Raw genomic sequence first — 25,550 nt, 5'->3', positions numbered from 1 at the left:
CCGCGAATTGCCCGAGGGAAACCGTCGGTCGGGACGGTGTCTCTCTCACTGGCTGGTTGTAACTATCCGAACGTGGAGGAGGACGAGGACGAGGACCTCACGCGAGCGAGCAAGCAAGGAGTCATGTTACGTAGCATTCATTCGTTCATTCCCCGGTTCTTTGTCTCCTGTTCTCGCCGCCTTTTTTTTTTACTGGCTCCATACTAACTAGCTAGGTAGGTAGCCATCTAGGTAAGCTAGTAAGTTTAGCTGGGAGCGAAGATCCGGGGTTCGGAATATGGTTGTCGTGATTGAGTGATGCCGCTCCGATAGGTAGAAGTAGGTAGGTAGGTAGGTAGGTAGGTAAGTAGGTAGGTAGGTGACGACTTGCCCGGAGGTGACGACGAGAGTGATGGATTGATTGATTGATTGATTGATTGATTGATTGATTGACGGTGAGTGAGTGGCCGAGTGACACAATCCGGGGTAGTGAGGTAGTATATAACGCACGTAAGTTAAAGTAGTAGCGTCACTAGGTGCACATAAGTTACAGTCTAACTACACTACACTAACCTTCTTTCGTCTCGACTGGCGGGGGAAGCATCTCCGTTCGGTCAAGTCTGGACCTCCATAGGACGGAACTGAATCTGGACTTTGCACCGAACCGGGAGGCCGGGAACCCTGGGGACCTTGGGACCCTGGGGTTGAAGGTGGCTACCTAGGTGGGAATTGCCTCAACTCCACAGAATACACTATACTAGCCTGTAAGCGGGATCTCACGATGCCCTCGTCTTCTTCTTCTTCTTCTTCGTCTCACCGCTGCGGAGCTGTTCCCTTGTTACATCTCGGTTGTGCTGCTGCTGCTGCTGCTGCTGCTGCTGCTGCTGGGGTTTTCGTCGCTACCGTGGGCATGGTACGGACTGTACTTGTTTTGGGTTTCCCGGGGGCCGGGGCTGACTGCTTTACAGCTTTGCAGGTCTGGCTGCTGCTATTGCTGCTATTGCTGCTGTGAATACGTACGATTTCACAACGCTTCCACTGGAGCGGACTATCGTATCCGACACTTGCATAGGCATGTGCACACATTCTAATGCAAGCAAAAAAAAAAAAAAAACTGCAGGTGTTTGACATTTGGCGCTGTATTTTACCTATCGAGTGGTCAGTCTTGTCGTACAAGCTGGAAAGGCCACTTTGCAGCAACTGCGGACATGAAGTTGAGATTTCTCTGAAAGTCCAATCTTTTTTTGTTTCTGTTTTACCCTTCTCACCAACCTGGATCATCATCCGGTAGTTGATTCCCATCAATGTTTCATGTCATATCCCAATAAGGAAAATTCACGGCAAGTCAGCTAAGACTGGAGATAGATATTGATGATCAAACCTGATACCCGGACCAGTATCAGACTTTCCTTATCTTTCAACACCAACGGGAAGGGATGGGAGGGAGGCACAAGCCCGGCATGGACGAAGGACCCTTTTACCAGGACCCTGGCACGACTCCATGGCGGCACGACTAAGAAAAGTTTAAACTTCTTTTTACCATGTTTGTCCTCCCATGCACACTACCTACCCCGGAGAGGCTCGGCGTCCGGAGTTTTGATTGAGGTCTTGAAAGACAGAGATCTTTACCAGCTGGGTACTAGTTATTCCTAGATGAGGCCGTCAAGAAGTTTTGACATGGGTTTTGGGCATAGCGCCCGAGACTCAGTTGCCTGGCCTCTTTTTGTTATGCAGTAGAGATCGAGACAAGGCGGACGAAGAAGAGGCCGGGAGGCCCAAAGCCATAAGTGAAGCGCGTCTCGTGGCCATGGCCTCCGCGTGTTTGTTTGTGTAACCGTGTAACAAACCAGTAAGTAATGCCCTGGTGGCTACAGGTACGTAACGTATGTAAGGCGTCAAAGCTGGCGGCGTTTTGACGTTGAACTTTTCGCCTTTTCGGTGATGGGTGAGCAGGCTGAGTGGCATCTACCATACCTTAACAGCACACCGTCAAACCTTCCATGTCGACATGCTTACCTTATCGCTTCCCGTCGCCAGGTATAGCCCACCCAGACATTTGGTACCGAGAAAGTACCAAACTGTTCTTCCCGTTGATTCATCTAATTCCAACGAATGGAGTTGGAAAGTCACAATCTGCCAGGCTGGCATTGCCTTGTATATGTATGTATCAAGCCGGAAGGCGAAGGCAACAGACCGGGCAGATCAAGCGAACAAGGTCCGGGTTTGCCGTGTCTGGTTGGTCTTGAGTGGTTTGATGGTTTGGACTTTTTTTTGAAAGGAGAAGGCTTGGCGCCGCAATCTGGAACTGTCGCACGCATGAGAAACACCAGATCCCATCTGTTTCGTCTGGCAATGGTGGAATGACATGACAGGTGGTTTGGGATGCCCGAGAAAAACATTGTTGGGGATTGGGAATGAGAAGGGGAAGGAACAAAGCATGAAAATGGGAAATGTTGGAGTTGAACACTCGAAGAGTCTGTTTGACGTCGGACTAGGATGACTAGGATGAAGCTAGTCTCACCCGTTGATGCCATAGTAATTGAGAAAATTGGACAAGTGAATTGAGACGTCCAAGCTCGGTTCTGATACACGCTACACCTTTGCGCTTTCCCTGTGCATCGCGGGGTCGGAGGGGTCCGTCATCTTATCTTTGGTGGTGGGTTGTTCAAGGATGGAGACATCATCTGGTCTCAAACCATGCGAGGGCGATCAACAACGTAATCATGCCTTCAAGAGGAGGACTGGACCCCTCGTTCGTTGTCCCCGATACTCCCGTAGGTTGTTGGGTTTGAGTTTGCCAAGTTGCCACTGTGGGAACGACGAACAGGTTGTTATCAGACATTGCGCTGCCAGATCTTGCTTCTGCTTGCTTCCATGATCTGAACTCTGGTGAAGTGGTTTGGCTTTGTTGTCCGAGTGTCTCCATAACCCCGCAGCTGAGATTGGGGCCACGAATGCGTTGCACAATCCAGCCCACACTTGCTGTCCATCAATGTTCATGATAGTTGGGAATGGAGACAGCTTTGGTGTTGAGCAAGACATCCAAGTGTGAGTGGGTGAAGACATGCAGCAGGAAAGCCTCGTGCGACCAACCCTGTCCTCACAGCAGGGGTTGCGATAAGGAAATGCCCAGAGGTGCTACCCCACCTAGTGAGTCTTGGCAAGCGCATGCCATGACGGTCTCTGCCCGGAAAGTGCGACGTCAACTGAACTCTGCTGTGCCGTCCATCCACTGCAATCGATGCTCCTCACAGTGTGTCTCCCCTGCACCAGAAGTGCGTGTCGCCAGAACTGGAATGGGTCGTTACGGATCGTTACTTAGGTTGTGGTCTCCATGCTCCCCGATGAGAAGAGATTGAAGGAGGCGGCCCGTTGCCCTCCGGTCTTGTCGTCGCCGTCGCCGCCGCCGCCGTCGCCGGTTGACGCGGCAATCGGTTGGCCATCTCAGAATCCGATCCCGCGCGCGATTCCCAATGGTGCGGAAGTGGCAACTGTAGCCTTTCCTAGCGACACGATGCTTCAATATTTTCCATGCATACCTACTACGTAGTAGATACAAACACAAGAAGGACACTTGAATTGAAAAGGAACCCGCATGGCTTCTGGAGTCTGTGCCTTACTGTGCCTTCAGTTCTTCTTCACAAAACTTACAAGAGCAAGTAGTGCATTTTGATATCTTTGCTGGAGCCGGCCTCAGACCATGATCGGCTCCCTGCGCCTGGCAACGCCGCTCAATTGCTTGGCTCAAACCTCGACCAATTTCACTGACTTGGCTCAACCCAAGCGGCAAACTAAAGACTTGTTTTTACGTGAAAAGCCGAATGCTAGAGCTGTTCAATCAGGCTTTTGTCCAATTGACATTTCCTGACTGACATCTTAAGCGAAACCGATTGTAGACTTTGTTGGAAGCAGAGGCAGAGACGGGACGGATGCCCGTAAATGCATTTTTGATAAAAAATGAAATGAAAAAAAAAAGGTGTCAGCTGTAATATTGGTACGGGTGTGCGTAATCCCATGTATTGGGAGAGAGACTCTTGAGTACCCTGATGTCCGGCCAAGACGTCCATGCTCTTTCGTTGCTCCTTGGTCCATGTCCGTATTTCTTTGTACTCCTAACAGGCCACTTCCACTTGGGTAGTTTCTCGAAAGTACGATACCATACAGTATTGGTACCTTGGCCTTTTTCTCCCAGAAAGTGGATGCCACCCTAGCCGCTGGCCGTACCGGCCCATACAGGAATACGACGCTATCTTTCACTCTCTTTCGAGCCTTTTTTTGATTTTCCCACACCTTTTTCCAACTGAACTCTCGCAGGGGCAGTGAGACGCGGGCGGGATCCATCCATCTGCCTGAGGGGACCCATCGGGGGGCCCCACCCATTCTTCAACTCGCAGTTGGTGGTGTTTTCCCTCCTCGTCGCCTCTCTCACTCTGTTCTAGTACTACTAGACTACGACACCACCCTGACCACCACCACCCCCCCGACCGACACTACTACTACTTAGCAACTCCAATTCCACTCTGTTCCCTCTCACCGCATACTCCCCCAGTCTCCCAAGTCGACATCCCCCCGACTCCACGATCCAACTGCGGACTCCGTTCCCGTCGCCCAGACGAGCAAGACGTGCATCTCATTCCACAATCCCACTCCTTTTGCCGACTCAAGCCAAGCAGCGTGGAGCACAAAAGCACACTACTCCTGTAGCCTCCATGGCCTGCTAATCAAGAGGTGGCTCTTGGATTGAATCCAACACCCAGTCACAGTCACGAACAGTCAATCGCATCACCGACTCTTTCGCTTTCTGTCCCTACCTCCCTACATACCTACAGTAGTCTTCTGCTAGTCCCTGATCGATGCCTCAACCCACGAGGTAGCAAGCGAACTTTCCTTTCTTACCGCTCGCCAGCATGAAGGTGACCCCAAGCTACTGCGACTCCCGACCTGGACCGATCCCTCATCACCACAATCATGGAGCCTCAACAACCACAACAACCTTCGATGTCGTCGTCCTCCCAGACGCCGACTCAACACCATCCGCGGCCCCTCCACCCCTTCCTTCCTCCAATGGCCTCGCAAATACCGCACCGGACCGCCAATAGCACTCCGGTCTCCTCGCCTGGCCTTTTCAGTCCGAGCATCCCCCGTTCAAACATGTCGCTCTCCGGCCAACCATCGTCCGAGAACACCACTCCGGCGCCGACCCTGCACAGCCCTTATCTTCACCCGCTCCAGAGCCACAAGGTTCGCGAGTAAGTAGTCTTATCTTTTTGGTGACAGTCCAGCCTACAGCCCCCCTTTTACCCCATACTGACACGATCCTACCCTCTCAGAACCCACAAAGCCAACGTCGAGCACGATTACACGACCGGGCGCAAGGCCATCAATCAGTATGAAATCATCGAAGAGCTTGGACGTGGCATGCATGGCAAGGTCAAACTGGCACGCAACACCCAGACCGGCGACAATGTGGCCATCAAGATTATTCCCAGGTTCTCCAAGAAGAGACGGCTCGGAAAGGTTACCGCCATGTCGACGCAGGACAAGAGCAAGCGCGAGATCGCCATCCTCAAGAAGATCCGTCATCCCAACGTTGTCGCCCTCCTCGAAATCATCGACGACCCCGAGCTCAAGAAAATCTACATGGTGCTGGAACACGTGGAGCTGGGCGAGGTTGTCTGGAGAAAGAAGGGTCTCCCTCACATCTGCGCTTATGAACGCCGACGCCAGGAGAGAGAACAGCTGGGAGCCTTGCCGGATGCAAGAGAGGAGGAGTACCTGCGCTTCATGGAAAAACGCCAAGCGGAGAAGGAAGCTAAGCGGGCGCATGTGGCGCGACAGGCTCACCCCAACAACGCCGAGTTCTGGAGTCTCGAGTTCGGTGCCGCCGATGATGATGATCTTGATTTCCATGCTAGGTCCCTGGGCAGAGACTCGTCCATCCCGTCCTTTGCCGGCGACTGGCTTGGCCTTTCATCCAGAGTGACCTCCCGCGCGCCCTCCCGGACACAGTCGATGAAGTCTATCTCCCGCTCCAACACCCCCCAGCCTTCCGAGCCCGACCATGCCTCGATTGCGTCGGTTGTTCCTGAGGTGGACGAAGACGAGATGGAGACGCCCCATGGACACTCCCACATCAACCAGGATTCGGCGGTTGAGGACTCGCTGTTCGCCCCCCGCGAGAATGAACCCAGCCTCCGCAAGAGGTCCCCCAGCATGGCCGACTCCATCCTGTCTCACATGTCGTCGGTTGACTACAACAGAGTGCACGACCCTTTCGTTGACGATTACTCGTATGTACCCTGCTTCACAATCGACAAGGCCAGGTCGGCCTTCCGCGACACCGTCCTCGGTCTTGAGTACCTCCATTATGAAGGCGTTGTCCACCGTGACATCAAGCCTGCCAACCTGCTTTGCACCAAGGATCACCGAGTCAAGATCTCCGACTTCGGCGTCTCCTACTTTGGACGGCCCCTCCGCGATGGTGAGCCCGATGAGCCTGTTTCCGAGTCGGAAGCCCGCGACTTCGATAACGACCTTGAACTGGCCAAGACGGTCGGCACCCCTGCTTTCTTTGCTCCCGAGCTCTGTTACACCGACACCTACGATGACCGACCTGGCCAGCAGCCCAAGATCACCGAGCAGATTGATGTGTGGTCTCTAGGCGTTACCCTTTACTGCTTGATCTTTGCCCGCATCCCCTTCCTGGCGGAGGACGAGTGGCGCATGTTCAAGAAGATTGCTACCGAAGACATCTACATTCCGAGACAGCGCCTCCGCCCCGTCGATCCTTCCACCAAACCCGACGAAAAGTCCCTGTACACGCGAGTTAACCGCGATCCGTATCGTAACGACGACGAGCCCTTATACGAAGAGATTGATAACGACCTCTACGACCTGCTCAGCAAGATGTTGACCAAGAACCCCGAGAAGCGGATCCGCCTGCGTGACGTCAAGAGACATCCATGGGTCCTTAAGGACATTGATAATGTCATAGCCTGGCTGGATGATACCGATCCGTCTCGACGCACGGCAGGTAGGAGAATCCAAGTCGACGAACGCGATATTACTCAAGCCGTTGTGCCCCTTACATTTGTCGAGCGGGCCAAGTTGGCTTTCAAGAAGACGGTGACCAAGTTCACGCACAGGGGAGATCGCTCAGAGAGTGTGTCTTCACGCAAACGTGCCACGAGCAGCGCCGCCAGCTCATCGGCGGAAAGCCCCGCCGTCGGCATACCCACCCCTGGAGTGCGTGACGGGCGGCGCAAAAGCTTACGCCCCGACGATTATTTTTCCAACCTTTCGCAATACTCGACAGGGTCGCACCCGTTGACTCAGAGTGTCACCGCGAGCCCATCACACTCGCCACTTGGAGGCTCCCCGGCTTCAGCCGTGCCAGAGCCCTCGACTTCGGCCGTCAGCAAACATTCGACCACACGTCAACTACGCGAGTTTTTTAATCGAGAACGAGACGAGTTGCCCGATCGCACTTCCATGAAACCACGAGACCGTGGCCACGCCCGATCCGCTACCAACACTTTTTTACGCCTTACCCCCACGACAGGCTTCGTACCGAACCACTGTCAAACCGTACCACCTACTCCTCTCTATGGCATCGCACCCGAAGACCCCTGCAACGCTCTCAGGAAGACCCGGGACATGAAGCCTCCCGCTGATGATACCAGCCGAGCACGTTCCGTTGATCGGGGGTTTTTTGCTAGTGACGACAAACGGGCTGGACCTAGGGTCGCTCTTAGCACTGCTGTTGCACCCGGCAATGTTCAGATGCCTCAAAGACCACGTATCACGCATTCGATTGACCTTGCAAAGGTCTCGGAGCAGTCGGAGGAGCAGAGCCTGCCGCCCCCTACGCCTGGTACCAGCACTTTCCCCCACCACCACCACCACCACCAATCTGAAAGCCACATTGTCGACCGACAACGTCCGATGGTTGAACTCGATGAACGCCCACAGACAGCACACCGGATTGAGGACTTCATCAGCGCGGCTCTGAACAAGCAGCTTCCCCTAGCGCAAGACCCCGACAATCACACCTTAAGAGGAAACCACGAGTATAATGCCGCCGAACCCGCATCTGTTCCGTGCCCTCCTTCTCCCGGAGATAACATGTTCAGCAGGGCACAATCTCGCCAAGGCACGATCGTCTGGTCTAGCACTACATCCATGGGAGCTTTGACCTCCCCGCTAACTAGTCCTAGCGAGGCAGCGAGCCCGCGGTATAGCTCCAAGCAGAGTCTGACCAAAGACGCTGTGGAGCAGATCCTAGCCTTCCAGTCTGACCCTTCTCTTCCAGCTCTGCTCAGCAGCACCAGCTCTGTGTCCGCGGACCCAGAAGGCGAGTTCCTCGGCAACCCAGGAGTGGTCTGTCGGTCATCGTTGATCGACACAACTGACTCTCTTACACCTCCAGCTTTCTCAAAGGAGCCTGTGGCTGGTTTCCCGCTTGAAGAGCAGCAGGAGCAGGTTACACCAACGGCTGTGCCTGTTTGTGTGGCTGATAACAAGCCGGCTGTTAAGCACAACCCCATGTCTCATGTGCGGGCAAAGAGTCAATACTATCGCAGTCACCATGACGATGACGACAGCGATAGTGATGAAGGGCTGGTCATGGCTAGGCGGAAGAAGAGCCCAACAATCTCTTCTCCTTCACCTGCATTGACTTCCAAGGAGCCCATATCCATGGGAAGATTGGTCAATGGCACGAGGCGTCGGGACACCAATGCTAGCGTGGGAAGCACAGATACTGCCAAGAAGCTCGTTGTGGAGAGCGACTGAGCTTTGTTACTTTAGTGCAGCTGTGCCAGAATGCAGTGGTTTATTTTTTCTGGCTTTTGTTGCTATTCTTCTTTCTTCTTCTTCGTCTATATTTTACTTCTTTTTTTTTACATCATCATCATTACCATCACCAGCAGTAAAGGAGACGTTAGCATGGGAACAGCACGGCAAGGGCAAAGGGAACAGCATCAACTCGCGGTTTTACTTTATTAGCATGGAGGAGCAAAGCATTGTATGAATTGTTTACATCATGATCCCATCCCGCTTGAGGGGGAGAAGGCATTGGTTACTGGTCAGAGTTACGGAGGCGGGAGGAAAGCGACCAGAATAACCTTATTTTGTGCAAATACCGACTACGAAGAGAACATTCAAGTATAGATGGGGCCTTTCCAATCAGAGGCCTTTTTGCACACGCACACACACGCATCGTCTTGTCTTTTTTTAACCCTCGTCTGGGGTAACGAACGTATCATCATCACGTAGGGGCAGAGGCTTTTCGTCAGTAGGGGATCTTAGCTTGAGGGTGGCACCTCTGCTATGTTCATTGCATTTCAGCGATGGTTTCATGACAGATAGGGGTTGGCAACCCTTTCAATTCACATCAGCGCTGCAGTTACAGGAGAGAGAGGTTGGCATCTCTTCTTCGTTGGTTACCTACAGTTCAAGTCAGGGTTTGGCACCTCTGGTCATTGCATTACACTCATCTGTAGGTCAAAGCAGACACAAGCGGAAACGAAATTGCTCGACACCAGCGATGTGATACTCGTGACAGATGGTAATTAAACTTACAGAGGACACAGAGAACACGAAACGGCCATCACGAGGAAATGAAACAAATGATCGAAAACTGACCTGACAGAAGGTAAAATCTGATCTTGACCACGACATCAAACGACCCACACAGACACACACACACAAATGCAACAAGCAGGGCAAGGCAGGACAGGGCAGGCAGGACAGGGCAGGGCAGGGTAAAGCAGGACAAGAATGCGGGAAGGAACAAGACCAAGCCTTACGGGGCGCGCGTCTTTTGAAACGTATATTGATTGGTGTGGAATGGATCCGGTCAGGCGAGACCATTCAGGGTACGACCGTACATATATATGTACCGTTACGACAGGGAGGAATTTCAACAGCCGGACAACCGACCGACCGACCGACCGACCAGTCGATCGACACGTGGCGTGGCATCCATGGAATGTCACCATTTCCCACAATTTTTGAAATTGTTAATTTGTTTGGTCAGGCAGATATGGTATGGATATCAATGCAAGGGACGGATAACGACTAGAGAGACACATGTCACATTGGACATTGGACATTGGACATTGAAAACTGGACACAGGACACTGGACACTGGACGGACGAATCGGGTAGTGTATATAGGACGTTGGAAAAGGCTTATCGATGGGATCTGAAACGGCGATATTCGGAATAATGGGGAACAGGAGAACGGGGAACAGGACAACTCAGTTCTCAGTTGCTGTCTGGGCTGGGGTGGGATGGGCTGGGCTGCCTTTCTTCAGTGGCTCCCGTCTTTAGTGTAGGTTGATCGGGTAGCTGGGCTCCTTGCTGCCCCTGGGCTCCTTGCCGGGCTCGACGGGAGTTGCCCGGTTGGCTGGAGGGAATGATGTGGCTTGCTTATTCAAGATCACTGTGTGTACACTACACCACTCAGATCACCAGGCACTCAGATCGAAGGAGAGGGACACCGGAAATCAACCAAAGCACTAAAGGGCACTGAAGGGCACTGCAGCACTGCAGAACTGGCAGGAAGGAATGAAGCAAAGAAGGAAGGAAGAAGACCTGATACGTGCCGTACCGTATTTAGGTAGGTAATCAGGGCAACGAAGCAACCTACCCCTACACTGTACCGCAACGTGGAAACGATACCAACCTAAACTTAAACGGATGGATAGCAAAATGGCAGGTGTCAAGATCGTCACAGTCGTCGTACTCCAGGGCATTCATGATCCCCCACGTCGACGGGAGCCATCCAGCCAGTCATTTGAGTATGGTGAATCGCCGCCGTCCGTGGCTGCGGCCCGATGTATGTACTCGCTTCTGGATCAGGATCTGCATCTGGATCGGCATCTGGATTTAAAGCCAGGTGTTGTTTCATGTTTTGTTTCCCACTGCAGTGGGTGCGTGGTTGAGGGTTATGGTACAGGCCTGCTTCATGGGAGCTTGGCGGGCAGGTAGGCAGACAGGTAAAGAATAAGGGTTCAAGAACCTACCTATCAGAGGGAATTTCGAGACGTGTGGGATTTGGTAGGGAGTATCTAGCTAGGTAGTACGTAGGTAGTGTATGCTCGGGGTGGATAAATTGGAGCCTGCCTGAGTTGTTTTCAGTCTACGCCGGAGTCTGAGTCTGGATGTAGATGTCTGGATGTGATCACTTGGGAGGAAGTAACGAAATGGAACGAAATGGATAAATTGAAGAAAAAAGCAAAAAAAGGAATCTTTCAGTCAAGGTTTCATCTCGTGACACCGTTTCTCTTGTTCCTTTCGCTCAACACCATTACATCTCCAACTTTCTTCATTTTTTTCTCCTCCGTATATATCTGTATCTGTTACAGTTTTTATGTATTTACACCTTACTGGACTACTACTATAGTATGTACAGTTGTCGCTAGGCTACTCCTGCCTGTGTTGTTACATCGCTACGAGGCCTGGCCCGGCTCAGGTCTCCGTTATCTCCTCTTAACCCACCAGGCCATTAGTCTGAGAGGCCTGTTATCATGTTATCTTATCTGATCAGCGTTTCATCTAATTACCTAGTCCCTTAGCTTCTTGGCTTCTATTTGGGAAGGATGGGAAACAATGGGGGGGGGGGGGGGGGGGGGGTTCATTGCATTATAGATTGTTATCGTTATCGGTAGAGGTATTATGTCTTTATCATGAGGTATCGAAGTGGGCGAAGTGGGCGTATGGATACCTACCTACCTATTTCGGGAATCATGAAAGGGGAGGGAGGGTTGATGGTGGTTTAGCTGTCGATGCGGCTACTTCGCATCTTAGTCCTTTCTGTCTGTACTACATTACATAGGTAGCTTCCTGATATACATGATTGGAAGCCGAGGGGATGTCATGAAGATTCATACATGAAGTATCTGTAGACGTTCGTTCCGGTGTTGACCAACCGTAAAACAAGTAAAGTACCACAAGTACCAGCCAACCATCTATCCATCCACCTATTCATCATTCAGTTCTCTCCCTCTATATTATCACTTTGAGTTTTGACTCTTGACATGCCTCAGCTTTACATACAGTCAGCAAGCAACCCGATATCTACTAAATCAAGCAGAGCAGCAGAGCAGCAAAGCTGAGATGGCACTACCGTACCTCTACCTAGGTATCCTCCCCTTTCTCTTTTTGGACGGAGGTGCATGTTGATAAGGCGAGGCAAGGCAAGTGCAAGGTAAGACATAGGTACCTTTCTTACCTATATGTAGGCGATATGCGATGAGACGAAGATGCCGTAATTTGTAAGGGTTCAAAATAGATTCGGAATTTGGAACCAACTGATCTCGATCCATCGGGGTCTGTCGGTACCGGATCGGGCTGAATGGATGGACGGGCCACGACGTTGATAAGACCAAGATCGGGTTTCAGTATCTGGGGTGAAAGGGTTGACCGGTGAATCTGGTGATGTTGGTGTGGGATGTTTGTTGTACACTTGTAAATCTCGAGATTAAGTGCTTGTACATAAGCGGAACGGGGTCTCGATCTGATAACGGGGTTCGATACGAAGGTCTGATCTGAGTTGATCTCATTTAGGTTCACGGCATCTATATTCGTGAGTCAACAAGCCCTACGAATAACTTCATCCAGTTCCGCTGGAAGGTACCTCAGGCTAGGAACATTTCTTGAGTCGTGATAGACCATACAGGACGTTTCGGTACCCAAAAGAGTTTTTGACATCGGGACGTGACAGGGCGGGACGGGACGGGCTGATGTGAAAGTCAATCTATGTTGAGAAACCCCATCAACTCCATCGTCGGTCCCGAATCGTGGAAATGAGAATTCGGATCGGTGGTATGGACAATAGATGTTAACTTCACCACCGAAGTGCAAAAAGCATCCCCAAAAAGGGGGAAAAAATTATTGCAATGAAACCGGAAAGATACCGACATTTCGGGGTCTGATACATGGTATTCCACTTACACACAGTCAAGTTCACAGTCTTTAGCAAAACAATCTGATCTCCCCCAGTGAAGTTCTGGCGGAGAGTTCAGGCAGGAGGGTGAGTAAACAAACTCCCTTGTGTTCTTTGGGCGCGGTTCCTAAATTTTACACGATTACCATGTAAGTACCTACCTATCGAGCTGGGATTGTACCTATTCAAAGTAATACCCGCGAGCTTGACTCACTTACTATCATAGCGTAAGCAAGCTCTGCATAAATTAAAGTTCCAGCGTAAATGGGACGATATGGCAGCCAAAATGACCACTCGCAAAATCCCAAGTGTGAAAAGAAAAGCGGAAAGGAAAACTGCCCGGACGCATGCTCCATGTCCCTGCAGTGATTACTACCTGACCTTACCTGTCCCTGCGTTGTTTTAGTGTAGGAAGCTTGCGCAGGTCTACTAGTCTAGCAGCTTAATGAGGAAAGCGATGGAACGCGATGTGCAGTCGACGTGGCATTGATGAGGGCCACTCAGGTCCCTTCCTTCTTCGCAAGCACGCAAGCAAGCAAGTAAGCAAGGGGGGTTTCGTTCAAGCATTAAATGTTTCGTAACTTTGACAATCACAAGCTCGTTGATTGAGTAATGCGATTGATAATCTCTTGGGGCAGTCTGACTGGTTGACTCACGGTTCAGGGAAGGTTTCAGTAGGAAACTGCCATGGTAAGTGATAGCCGACCCGGACGGGCGGACGGACGGACGGACGGACGGAGAGACCGTTGATGCATCATATATAACTGGTGCCGGAGCCGAGCCGTACGAACCTCTGCCGTATACGGAACGGCGGTTGGCAGTATCTAAACGTAAGTATTAATCTGGCGATACTCGAAACCGGCCATTAACAAACCGACGGCAGCCGATAAGCGAGCTCCGGATTTGCGTGCGATAGGCATGCAGCAGAAGCAGAAGCAAAAGCCAAGTGAAGCGGTGAAGCCCGCATCCCTCGCATAGCATAGCATAGCATGGCATAGCATAGCATAGCATAGCATAGCATCGTCTATCCCTTTAACAGTGAAAATTTATCCTTTTTTGCCAAGACCAGCGATACCTGCAGTACTTAGTGACTTCCTTAATGTAGCTAAGCAATGCTAGTCACTCTGTCTATGCAATAGATCGCTAATATTAAAAGTGTCGTTTTTACTAATAAAATCAGCAATTTTGCATAGCATATTAAGGTAAAGAGATAGACTTACTAAACTATATAGGTAAATTCCAATATCGCTAAATCTTTTACTGTAGTATTAAAATTTTTAAGATCGATATTTTAAAATAAATATTTTACTAATTCTAAATTTATTACCCAATAAAGCGCCCGCCTAACTAGTATTAGCCCAACCGGTACTAACCTAGCCGGTATTAGCCTACCCTCCAACCTAACCGGTACTAACCTACCCTTTAACCTACCTTCTAATAAATATTAATTCTATAGATCATTTGCCCTTATATATCCTCCCTCTCCCTAATAAATTAGAATTAAATACTAATAATAATAAGGGTAATTTTATACCTAACTCTAAAAACGACTATAATAATAAGGATTGTAATAAAGAATACCCTAAGCCGCCCGGCAATAAGTTCCCAATTATCCCTAGGCCTAATCGATAGGATTAGTATTACATCTATCTATTAATAGGTAAATTTCCCAATAATATACCTAACAATTTAACCGCCGCCGTCGATTACAAACCTATTAAACTTCGGGTCGGCCTTATCGACTTTTGATATTTCCCCTTCAATACAGTCCGGAATAATAGTAACACATTTACACACTAAATTACTCATCCCCCTTCTATCGTTACTATATTATTAGCCTTCTATTAATACTTCCCTTCTTATATAATAGAATAATAGGTATAATAGACCAACCTTCGTAAAATCTTATTACTAGGTAAGAATAATCCTTATTTTCGCGAAATATATTAAATACCTACTTATACTATAGAATTATACATACTATTCGCTATTTTACTATATATTAATTTCTATATAAAAGCGAACCTTCCTTTATATTAGCAAGAAAAAGAGGGGCGCTCGAATTACCCAATTTATAATTAAATACTTTTTTTTTAATTCGAAATACTTTTAAAATACTTTTATATATAGGATCCTACTCAAAACGATCTTACTCTTTAGGATAGAATACATAATTTTAATAAATATATTTAAAGAATCTATTTTAAATTACGGACCCCGCTATAATACATTACTATTAATAAGAAGATAGTAAAATATACTAGTAGAAGTACAATAACAGTCCATATACCCAATAAATTAGTACTGCGGGGTATTAAAGTTTAAATTACTATAATTAGCAATTACTTTTTTAATTAAAGATAGTATAATAATACGGCTAGTATTATTAATTTAAATAAATATATATAATATCCCCTACTAAAATCTATTTAATAATTAATTAACTAAATATTATAATAATAGGGCGAATTAATACCGACTTAAATAGTAGTAGTAAAATTAATAATTGGATTACCCCGCCCACCTTACTAATCGGTTTATTACGTATTTACCAATAACTTTTTTACTACTTTCACTCTCGTACGCCACCTTCGTACTAAGAATATTATAATTACTAATATAATACGTTCTAACTATATAATACTATAATTCGCTAAATTTCGAAAAATCGATAATAAAAAAGAGAAAGTACCCTTTGGGGCGCTATATCGGACAGTATTAAATATACCGATTCCCAATTTTAAAAAGGGTAAATATCCTTTACTAAATAAAGATTAGGAGACCGGAATAATATACTTCTATATAAAAAATCGCTAAATAGTAAACTTTTTATTTATATAGTATATTAGGAATAAGGTACGTAAATATATTTACCGCCGCCGTCTAATGTATAAGGGAACTATAAAAAACCACTTTAGTAACGAGGGTTATAAAACGGTCTAAATACTACTAGTTATATAGGCATATAACAATTATATAAATAGAGTAAATATAGGTGACCAATTATACGCGTACAATACGTATAGCTATTGTTACTATTGTAGATTATTTATAATATTATTTATTAATTTCTATTTAAGTATATTACTTATATTAGATCTCTTAATAAATATTATACTAATAATATATTACTATTATTAAAAATCATCGCAGCTAACCTCTTTTTTAACTAGCGAGAGAAGCTATTTAATACTCCTTTTAACTAAAAGTAATAAATTATATATATAGACTTTCGAAATTAATTAATTAATAAAATTTAGGTATTCTATAGTAAATTCGCTACCTAATACCGTATTTTACCTTAATAATCCCTAATATTAAATACTAGGAGAATTACTATAAATAAATATATAAGAACGAAGTTTTTAAAATGAGCTAATTGTACGATATATTCGTTGGTTTGATATAGAGTTTTAACTGCTTTTAGAACTAATAGCTCCCCTACTAAATAAAATATACGAATTTTAATAAAGTTGGGGTGTAGTACGTATAATATTGCGATTTATAAGCGAGAGCGATGTTAGGAGGCCTATATTCGTTAATAATATTAGGAATAACCTTACTTAGCTTAAATTATATTAGTTAATTTAATCCCTAATCTCTCTACCTAGTTTGTAGTATCCCCTGCAATGTTAGAAAGTGTTGTATATGCTGGCAAAATCGATGTATCTGCATGGGCATAGATGTAAAGGTGGATTAATGGAGGCCAACCGATTGGCCACTTCCTGGCTTGGCAAAAAAGGATAAATTTTCACCGTTAAAGGGATATGTACGCCTGACGCCTGTACATCAATGAGGTCTGCTGCAGTTGTTAATGGCAAAAGACAGACAGACTGACAGACAGCTGAGAGAGAGTTCCAAGAAGCGAAACCGAGACCAAAAAAGCAGGAGAACAACAAGTTGACCCGGAAGAGGTGCCGGCCGGTAACGGAGAACAAAGGTACCGAAATGTACCTCTACATAAACACGGAGCTCGTTACGGGAGTTACATACGGGAATTACTTACCAACCGTACGGGACTTCGGTTACTTCGTTACGACGAGGGAAGCCGTCATGCACATCCCGGTCAGGGTTTGGAGCCCCCGGTAGGTCCCGAACGGGAATAAACAATGGTGGTGGGCGGACACGACATCGTAAGCATCGTGGAACCCGGACGGTAAAAAAAAAAGAACAGGGTTAGGGTCTCCGGAGGGAGTGGGGCCTGGAACGGGAACGGGGCTGGCTTCGGGTCAGCAACCACGTTGTGCGGGAGACGGACGGGAGTGGATCATGGTCAGTGCGTTTGGCCGTCATCGACCGTGATAACGACCGTGTGGATGACCGACGAGTGATCGCCAAGACGGTGCTTTGCGGCATCTCCACTTTATTGCTACCGAGAGGGAACTGACGACACCAAGACCAGACCGTCGTCACCACTCACTGCACTCACAACAACTTGTTCTAGTCACTCATCCATCCATCCACCACACCAAAACTTCACGCCCAACTGCCAACACCCACTTCCCCAGGCCAACTCTCCAAACGCGAGATGCGCTCCCTCCTACACAAACAAGCCCTCATAACCGGCGGCGGCTCCGGCATCGGTCTCGCCATCGCCCGCCGTCTCTACCTCGAAGGCTGCTCCGTGACTCTCTTGGGGAGGACCGAATCCACCCTTCAGCGCGCTCAATCATACATTTTATCTTACCCATCCCGACCTTCCCACCCACCACCATCACCCACCTCAGCCTCGGCAGTCCCAAATGATTCCTCAGTCTCAGCATCAAGCCCAGCTTCAGCCTCAGCCCCATCCCACCAACCATCAGACACAAAGAGGGTATCCTACCACCCCCTAAACGTCACTAGCGCTTCATCCTGGGAGGACCTATTGCAGAGTAATTTAAAAGGGGGGAGGATAGACATCCTCATCAACTGCGCAGGCATCACGCAGCGGAGTCCGCTAATGAAGACTCCTGTCGAGGAAGTAGAAGGGTTGTTGGATACGAATTTGCGAGGGACTGTGTTGGGGTGTAAGTTTGTGGGGAGGGCGATGCTTAGGAATCGGAGTAGCTCTGGTACCTCTAAGGGGGAGCAGACCAAGAGGACAAAGGACAAGGGACGCAAGAAGGGGTAAAAGAAGGGGTACAAGAAAGGGGAGTAATCATCAACGTGGCGAGTCTACTTGCGCAAAAGGGGGTGATTGGGACGAGTGTCTATGCGGCTGCGAAGGCGGGGGTTGTTGGTAAGTTTTGTTATTTCTCTTTCTCCTTGATATCATGTTGTGTTTGGTTGGTGGTTGGGGCAAGTAAGAAGGATACGGGAAAAAATACAGGATTCAAGAGGGAGGGAGTTGAAAGGAACGGACAGGTACGGCCATGGATTGATGAGAAGGCCAAGGGCGAGGAACGGTGTATGGATTAAGAGGGTGGATGGGTAGACATTAAAAGGCAGGAGGGAAGAGCAAGGGGAGGGACATAACATCTGGGAATCAAAGCGATAGGGACCACGAAAAAGGCTGAGCACACTGGCTAACACAAACGACACCAAACAGGCTTAACAGCCTCCCTGGCACACGAGTACGGCAGATCCGGGATAAGAGTCAACGCCGTTCTGCCCGGGTACATCGAGACAGACATGACTACCGGTGAGTCCATCTTCTTTCTTATTTTTCTTTTTTTTTTTTTTTTTTCCCCTTTTTTGCTCTTATCGTCCAGTAATACCCATTCCATTCGTCCGTCGAGCGTGATAATGGACCGAGCAATCACCATGATGATCTTGCACAGACACTTTTTGGAATCTTTCAACTTGGGCTGTCGGTCTTTCTGTCTGAAATGTTGAATACACCTGGGAGATGCGCTCTGTGGTGAGAATGGCAGACCATCCTTAGATCCATTTCCAGCCGGACACGAAAAACAACAGGAGAGGCCTTCAATCCGTTCACGGAATACACGCCGATCCATCCTCCATTAGTTCAAAATCCTACAAGAAACAGTAGAACCAACAGTGAGATCGAAGAACAAATCCTCATCATCAACCAGAAGTCTTCTAAACAAGAATATACACAATCATCATCGTTTATGCCCCTTGATCTTCAATCCATTTTGTTCCCTATTTAGTCCCTTACGCCCAGCTAGAATGGAAAATCGCAAATGTCTCAAGGAGCTTAGATCATCTCATCTGACTACCTAGTCCTTCAAGATCATCGCACCTGAATACCCGACTGACATTTCTTCATCTCGTCTAGGTCTCAAAAACCCTTCCATCCTCCAACAAATTCCCCTAGGCCGCTTCGGAACAACAGATGAAGTCGCCGACGCCGCCCTCTTCCTTATCAAGAACCCGTATGCAAACAACTGCGTACTGAATCTTGATGGGGGGTTAAGTGCTGTCTGAAACGACACACCGCTTCCCGTGGGTATCTGTGGCTAGTATAGCAAGAATAGCAAGCCATGTGGTAATCATAGTATATACCGACCATAACTACGGCCTACGATAGCAATAATGAACCGCGCGCAAGACACGGCAAAGGGGTGATGGACGATCAGTCATCATCAATAACGATAGCTCCCGCACTATCCTCGATAAAGACGATATCGTCATCCGCCGCCTTGTCGTTGGCCTTGATCTTCTTGACCGATGGACCCTCTGCGTCTTCGGGGTGACCACGCTTGAGAGTCTTGGCTGGTGTCGTCATTGGCTCATCGCCATCGAGGTTGATGACTCCTCCATTCTGGCCGTTGGATGTGCTGGCTCCGTTGGTGGCAGCTGTCGGCGTGGCCACTGGCTCAGGCTGCGGCTGCTTCTTGGGCTTGAGTGGAATCTTGACGTCCTCTGGGTCGAGAATGCCCTTGACTGGCTTGTCACCTAGAGGCTCCTTGCTTTGAGGGTGTTAGTTACGAACATGGGAGAGAAAATGGGGACGTACGCTTCTTGGATGGCAATGACGACGTTGACGAAAGGCTCCTCATCGTCTTCGTCGGTGATGGTCAAGAATGAGTCGGATTTGATGCCTGGACGATGTTAGCAACTTCCATTGTGGTATGAGTAGCAAAAGAACATACCCAGCTCCGAAAGCTTCTTGTCCAAATTATCCGTCTCATCAGGGTCGTACAGAATGCCGACCTCATTACTAATAGCGAAATCCTTCTCGCCATACCCCAGATTCGTCTTGATCAAGTGTTCTACCAAATCGTTCAACGTCGCCTTCTCCAAATCGACATACGCCCTCGTCTGGTAGACACCGCAGACCGGACAATCAGGATTAGGCTCCCGTGACTTGTCGGACGCCAACATACGTGCATTAGCAAATGGCGTAAGGAAAACTTCCTTGGCCTGCTCGTAGTGGCCCTTTAAGACCTTGAATGCCTCCAGCACGCAAAGACCAGCGACGATGGCGTTCGTTGTCGCAATGGCAGGGATAATGTTGCCGGCCATCTGCTTAATGTCGAACTTTGACTTTCTGTCAATACCGAACACCGCTGAGCGGATGTTGGCGCTCGCGGCGACAAAGTCCAGGGTATCCTCATCGTCTTTGTCAAAGGTGATGATGGACTCTTCGCCGGCGCTCTTGCTCTCCAGAACCCTCTTGCTAAGTCGCTCGAGACTGTCATTGAAGACGACGAGATTCTCTTCCAGCGACCACACTTTCTGCGCGTCTTTGAGCACCTTCTCCTTGTCGAGCGACTTGGCCTTATCGAGAAGTTCCTGGTAGTTGAGTGGCTCAGGCGGCTTGCGCGTCTTCCACATGTCCTCCATTGAGCGCAGACGCTCAATATCCGTCTTGAACACCTTTTCAAAAAGCATCTGCGCGAACTCTTCTGTACCCACGGAATTCCTGATCTTTCGTAGCGCCGCCGACTCGCGTTTGAGCTCTTCAATCTCCTGCGCATTATCGCCATCAACAGTATGATCGAAAGCGGACTCGTCTTCGCTCGCTCCGAAGATTTCGTTGAGTAGGTAGCTCTTGCCCCACACTATACAGTGAATAGGCTGGCTCGGTGTACTGCGAATCGTGCATACGGGGAATGACTTTGGCGTCTCCTTGGGCGCGCAATCGTAGCAGGCTGTGACACCCTTTTTGATGACTTGTACCTGGCCGTTGAAGCCAGTTGTTCCACTTTCGATGAGGGGGACGTCGGCGGCAAGACACATCTTGTTGACATGGCGACGGGCTTCGAGGTTGTCGAGAGCGTTGAAGACTATCCGGAAACTGCTCAACCACTCGATGTTGAACTGCGCGTCTTTGATGTTCGCATGGTGGGCGACAATCTTGACAGCGGGGTTAAACTTTTGCGCAGCCTCCTTAGCTACTAGAGCTTTGGACTTTTTGATATGTTCGTGACGAAAGAGAAACTGGCGGTTGAGGTTCGAGAGATCGATGGTGTCGAGATCGACGACGTGGACTTCACCGAAGCCGGTAAGGACGAGGTTCTTGAGGAGTTCGCAGCCGATGCCGCCGGCGCCTACCATAAGCACGCGCGCCTGTGAGGTGGCAGTTAGCAGAGTCTCGGGGGTTTCTGCGGGAGCTACCGCGAGAACCGCTTCGGCAGTCAACTTGGAAGCCATGATGGTGGTTGGCGCGACGAAGGCAGGAAGGAAGCGTAGATTTGGAATTGGAGGGGCGTTCGGAATGAAATCCTATAGCAACCCGAGCGATGCCAGTTGCGACAGCATTTGAAGCCTTCACTTGTTGCCGAGGAGACGACTTGGGATGAAAGCGACGGAAAGGTTCAACATGTCCCGTCATGGAAGGCACGTACCTGCTTGACATTTGCATTCAAAGACCGCCCTAATGATTGCGAATTGTAGCTGTCCCGCGTCAACACCGGCAAGGGAATGGGCTGGGCAACTGGTCCTGGTATTTGCGCCGTCATGGGGACCATGGGATTGCCCATTGTGGGATCCATTGCGAGAATTGTGAGGAGGCTTGCGCCCGAGTAGCAAGAGGTGCGACCAGGCTTGAAGGTGTGGTTCGGGGTGTATTATTTCACGTTGAGCGGGCGATTACGGTTTACCCAGGGCAATCTGATGTCCAAGGGCAGAAAGAGGTGAAGAAAACTGAAGCTGAGATGGAAACAAGCTCAGCCTCGTGGATGCAAAGTCGGGCAGTTGAAAAGTTGCAACCACCAGGCGCTGAATCGGCGACAAGCAGGTCAAGACTTCAGCACTTGCTGGTAGCGCGTCATAACTCCAGCGACACGCTAAAAACGATTCCGGGGTTGGCTTGGACGATCCGTCGACCGGCAGGCACACGGCAAGTGCCGGGTCTTATTGGTCGCCCTGCTGCAAGCTGCAACCACTTTGGTTTTTGTGTTGCGGTGGGGGGTCCACCCATACATAACCCTGAGCAACTCAAAAGAGGAACAGGATGCAGACAAGGAAAGATTGGTTGATCTGAATGGTTGGAGAGAATGGAAAAATGACACAGTAGGGTGAGCAAGACGGAATCTAGGATATCGTATCTCTCACCGTAAAATTGACCGTTTGTTTTCCCTCGAGCTTAGGATATCGTATTCTAGAAACCAGTCAACCCATCTCAGGGTTAACCTTGCCCAACAGTCAGTGCCAAACTCACAAAATGCAACCTTTCCGTTTTCCCAGACCTCTTCAACCCTTTTCTTCAAAATCCCAACACATCACTCGTTTCTTCTCAGTCCCTCTATTATTTTTCCACTCTCCCCCAATTCCCTACACATCCCATCTCATCCACACCACCACCACCACCCCCACCCAAAAAATGTCCTACTCCTCGGACGAAGACCAACCCGATCCCGAGCTCCTCGAGCTCCTGCGTCAACACCTCAACGGCAAACAAGCCTCCCACACCGCCGCCGAGACAGGCGTTTTGGAGTCTGCCGAGTTCGTCTACAACCACGCCATCGACGTGGCCCTGGACATGCGCGGGTGCAAAAAGGCCGCCAACACCATCTGGGACCAGATGCAGCAGCGGGAGTACTCGCCCGCCACTTGGTCGACGCACGAGCTCCACCCCAAGGACAAAAACGAGGAGACGGTCCAGTTCATCTTTACCATGGATCTGCTCAACTTTTCGTTTTGGAGCGAGAAGAGCGAGGAAGACCGGTTCCAGGTGGAGTATAGAGGACAGAGGTGGACGGGGTACTGGAGTTTGGTGGCGGCGTTGCAGAGGGGGTTAGAGGAAGGTTGGTCTTTCTTGTTCTTGAAGTTTTTGCTACTGAGGAAGATGACGATGATGATGATGTCGGCGTTGTATCATAGCTATGTAACAAAAAATACAAAAGAACCTTCATTGACACCGGCATGCTTTTTTCTCGTCCAGGAATCCCCATCACCGATCCCGCATTCTGGATCAATGACGAAAAATTCACCCCAGACGTCCTCCGCACCGTCTTCCGGTCCGCCACAGACGAGGAGATCCCCCTCCTACAAGAACGATTCGACTGTCTCCGTGAAGCCGGCCAAGTCCTCCACGAGAAATACGATGGGTCTGTCCTGGACCTCATCGAAGAAGCGAACGGCTCAGCCGCAGCCCTCGTCAACCTCCTCGCTTCCGATTTCCCTTGCTTCGCTGACATCCACCCCTACCCCGGCCGGCGCCAACCCATCCGTATCCTTAAGCGCGCACAAATCTTTGTCGCTGACCTGTGGGCCTGTTTCGAAGGCCAATCTTATGGATCCTTTGCGGACATTGACAAAATCACCATGTTTGCCGACTACCGCGTTCCGCAAATGCTGTGGCAGCTCGGCTGCCTCTTGTACGGTCCTACGCTGGAGGCGGCGGTGCGCGAGAAGAAGATGATTGAGCATGGTGGCGAGTGGGAGATGCAGTTGAGGGCCTGCAGTATCTGGTGCGTGGAGCTGATTAGACGGGAGATCATCAGGGAGCATCCGGAGGCGAAAGGAAAAGTGAATGCGGTCTTGATTGATTTCTTTTTGTATGATGCTGTCAAGGAGTTGGAGAAGGAGGGCGGGGAGAGGATTCCGCATCATAGGACGAGGAGTATTTGGTATTAGATGAAGGATGGGGTAGGACTAGACTGGATATAGTACGGCAGGAAGGGGATAGCATGTACCTAGGGAACACACAGAGAACAATCAAGGACGGGAATCCGAGGGGGAAAACTCAAATCGCGAAGAGAAAGAAAAGATAGATCAGACAGGACGAGGACGCATACACCTAGATTTCTTTCAGAATATCGATCCTAGAGAAAAGACAAGCTATAGAGTACTTGACACATCGATGATACGAGTCGAAATCCGACCCAAATCCCATTTCCCATGTTACTTCATGTTCATACCCAAAGTAGATCTTCCGCAAACCAAATTCCCCATGAACGCCTCGCCAACCCAGCTAAAACTGTGTGTACTGTGACTCGTATCCCAACCCATCCCAATCCATACCTGTAGGATCCTGCGCTTGATGAACTTCCAGACTGGCCTTCAAATGCCGAAGGAGACCTTGTGATCAAGGACCAGTAGAAACGCTGTTCATCAACTCATCCATATGCGCTCTTTCACTAGCCTTATTTTCGCCCTCTCCCTCCTTCAACAAGATCGCCAATACCTCCAGAGGAGGGTTAAGTCCCAGTTTCTCTGCCCTCTGCCAGCGCTTGAGACGAGTAATTCCAATGCAAGGCTACATATCCAGTCAGCTTTGTCCCCATCCACTTCCCAAGTCACAAAACAGTAGAGAGAGGTTGACACTTACACCATAATGACTACTAACATCAAAATACCTAAGAACCTTCTCCCCTGTCGTCAAGTCCTGCGTATGCTTCTTGTGCACAGTCGACGCCATGCGCGCCGAGTCGATCTTGTTCCAATAAGCATCAATGGCAGATTGCGGGATCTCAAGGGCGCAGAGTTCGATTTCGCTTCTCTTTGGTCCATCCTCTTTCTCCTGCTTCTTGGGTTCCTCCTGCCTGGTTTCTTCCTTGACGTGCTTAGTCGCGGCTTTCTTTGCAGGCTTCTTCACCTTGGCATGTGGCTGCTTCTTCTTCTTCTCGTGCTCCTCCTCCTCTTCCGACTCGCTAGGCTCGGGTTCTTTGATGGCTCCCTCTTCGACCTTGATGTCCTTGGTCTTGGTCTTGGTTGCGGTCTCAGGTGCTTCCTCCTCTTTGATGAGGTCTTTGCCTGTTTTGACGGTCGGCTTGGTGACGCGGTGGTGGAAGGAGAGCGTCTGCTGTTTGCCTTGGGCAGCAGCAGCGGCGGCGCCACCACGAGAGCGAGTTGATTTGCGTGTGACTGGCATTTTATATGAAGTCCTGGCGGTTGAATGGTCTTGTTATGCTTGTGCTGAGTTGTGCTTGCCTTTGGAGGTGTCGTTGACGCGAAGGTTCCGTGTTTTGAGTGCTGCAGAAACGGATGACGTCAGGTGGGTGGAGTTCGAAATTGAGAAAGTGAGTTGGTGATATTGAAGTAAGTATTCGGATGAGTGTGTTTTGACAACTGTATCAGTTCGAAATGAAGATGGTGAAGATATCCCAACTGATCAATACGTGAAAAGGACAAGCAAAAGGTTGTTGTTCACGCGACAAAGAGCAAGACGCCGAGACGTCAGGTGCACGTACCTCTCTCTTCGTAGGCATGCAGACGGGCAACGCAGGGTACACTTTTAGTGGACCATGGCAGTGCTGGCGGGCCAACCCAGAGGCGCGACAGA

At 49.2% G+C, this 25,550-nt stretch overlaps 6 protein-coding genes across 6 annotated transcripts; 3 read left to right on the top strand and 3 right to left on the bottom strand.

The window, feature by feature from the left end:
• Positions 1-4,683: 4,683 nt before the first annotated feature.
• B0T23DRAFT_157023 (uncharacterized protein) lies at positions 4,684-9,169 on the top strand. Its single transcript, XM_062832648.1, has 2 exons — positions 4,684-5,228; positions 5,310-9,169. Exons 1-2 carry the CDS (start codon positions 4,948-4,950, stop codon positions 8,770-8,772), a joined length of 3,744 nt encoding a protein of 1,247 aa, XP_062691405.1. The 5' UTR covers positions 4,684-4,947; the 3' UTR covers positions 8,773-9,169.
• A 2,464-nt stretch (positions 9,170-11,633) lies between these two features.
• Positions 11,634-13,851, bottom strand: B0T23DRAFT_420763 (uncharacterized protein; the record flags this gene model as incomplete). The annotated part of the gene is made up of 10 exons (XM_062839741.1): positions 11,634-11,808; positions 11,877-11,966; positions 12,043-12,063; positions 12,118-12,143; positions 12,218-12,563; positions 12,940-12,994; positions 13,150-13,169; positions 13,318-13,323; positions 13,588-13,755; positions 13,806-13,851. The coding sequence occupies 10 exons, from the start codon at positions 13,849-13,851 to the stop codon at positions 11,762-11,764; spliced, it is 825 nt and encodes a 274-aa protein (XP_062691404.1). The 3' UTR covers positions 11,634-11,761.
• A 3,608-nt stretch (positions 13,852-17,459) lies between these two features.
• B0T23DRAFT_443123 (uncharacterized protein) lies at positions 17,460-19,465 on the top strand (the record flags this gene model as incomplete). Its single annotated transcript, XM_062840846.1, has 4 exons — positions 17,460-17,940; positions 17,997-18,152; positions 18,462-18,554; positions 19,155-19,465. 4 exons carry the CDS (start codon positions 17,460-17,462, stop codon positions 19,301-19,303), a joined length of 879 nt encoding a protein of 292 aa, XP_062691403.1. The 3' UTR covers positions 19,304-19,465.
• On the bottom strand, positions 19,161-21,953 carry B0T23DRAFT_156959 (uncharacterized protein). Its single transcript, XM_062832647.1, has 4 exons — positions 21,670-21,953; positions 19,972-21,391; positions 19,836-19,920; positions 19,161-19,788 (listed from the first exon to the last, which is right to left on the bottom strand). Exons 1-4 carry the CDS (start codon positions 21,814-21,816, stop codon positions 19,452-19,454), a joined length of 1,989 nt encoding a protein of 662 aa, XP_062691402.1. The 5' UTR covers positions 21,817-21,953; the 3' UTR covers positions 19,161-19,451.
• A 426-nt stretch (positions 21,954-22,379) lies between these two features.
• B0T23DRAFT_381281 (uncharacterized protein) lies at positions 22,380-24,047 on the top strand. Its single transcript, XM_062837254.1, has 2 exons — positions 22,380-23,070; positions 23,208-24,047. Exons 1-2 carry the CDS (start codon positions 22,488-22,490, stop codon positions 23,900-23,902), a joined length of 1,278 nt encoding a protein of 425 aa, XP_062691401.1. The 5' UTR covers positions 22,380-22,487; the 3' UTR covers positions 23,903-24,047.
• Positions 24,048-25,476, bottom strand: B0T23DRAFT_413045 (DNA polymerase delta, subunit 4-domain-containing protein). Its single transcript, XM_062839505.1, has 2 exons — positions 24,597-25,476; positions 24,048-24,524 (listed from the first exon to the last, which is right to left on the bottom strand). Exons 1-2 carry the CDS (start codon positions 25,137-25,139, stop codon positions 24,354-24,356), a joined length of 714 nt encoding a protein of 237 aa, XP_062691400.1. The 5' UTR covers positions 25,140-25,476; the 3' UTR covers positions 24,048-24,353.
• Between the last annotated feature and the right edge of the window lie 74 nt (positions 25,477-25,550).

The sequence above is a fragment of the Neurospora hispaniola genome (assembly GCF_033458365.1).
Source record: "Neurospora hispaniola strain FGSC 10403 chromosome Unknown B0T23scaffold_5, whole genome shotgun sequence".
Lineage (NCBI taxonomy): Eukaryota > Fungi > Ascomycota > Sordariomycetes > Sordariales > Sordariaceae > Neurospora > Neurospora hispaniola.
This window is presented reverse-complemented; position numbering and strand designations above follow the sequence as displayed.

Coding starts and splice junctions, on each gene's coding strand:
- B0T23DRAFT_157023 (XM_062832648.1), top strand. CDS start 4,948: ATGGAGCCTCAACAACCACAACAACCTTCGATGTCGTCGTCCTCCCAG. Junction 5,229..5,309: donor CAGAGCCACAAGGTTCGCGA/GTAAGTAGTCTT, acceptor CTACCCTCTCAG/AACCCACAAAGCCAACGTCG.
- B0T23DRAFT_156959 (XM_062832647.1), bottom strand. CDS start 21,816: ATGGATCCCACAATGGGCAATCCCATGGTCCCCATGACGGCGCAAATA. Junction 21,392..21,669: donor TGAATGCAAATGTCAAGCAG/GTACGTGCCTTC, acceptor GCCACCTCACAG/GCGCGCGTGCTTATGGTAGG. Junction 19,921..19,971: donor CAAGAAGCTTTCGGAGCTGG/GTATGTTCTTTT, acceptor AACATCGTCCAG/GCATCAAATCCGACTCATTC.
- B0T23DRAFT_381281 (XM_062837254.1), top strand. CDS start 22,488: ATGCAACCTTTCCGTTTTCCCAGACCTCTTCAACCCTTTTCTTCAAAA. Junction 23,071..23,207: donor GCAGAGGGGGTTAGAGGAAG/GTTGGTCTTTCT, acceptor TTTCTCGTCCAG/GAATCCCCATCACCGATCCC.
- B0T23DRAFT_413045 (XM_062839505.1), bottom strand. CDS start 25,139: ATGCCAGTCACACGCAAATCAACTCGCTCTCGTGGTGGCGCCGCCGCT. Junction 24,525..24,596: donor ATGTTAGTAGTCATTATGGT/GTAAGTGTCAAC, acceptor CTGGATATGTAG/CCTTGCATTGGAATTACTCG.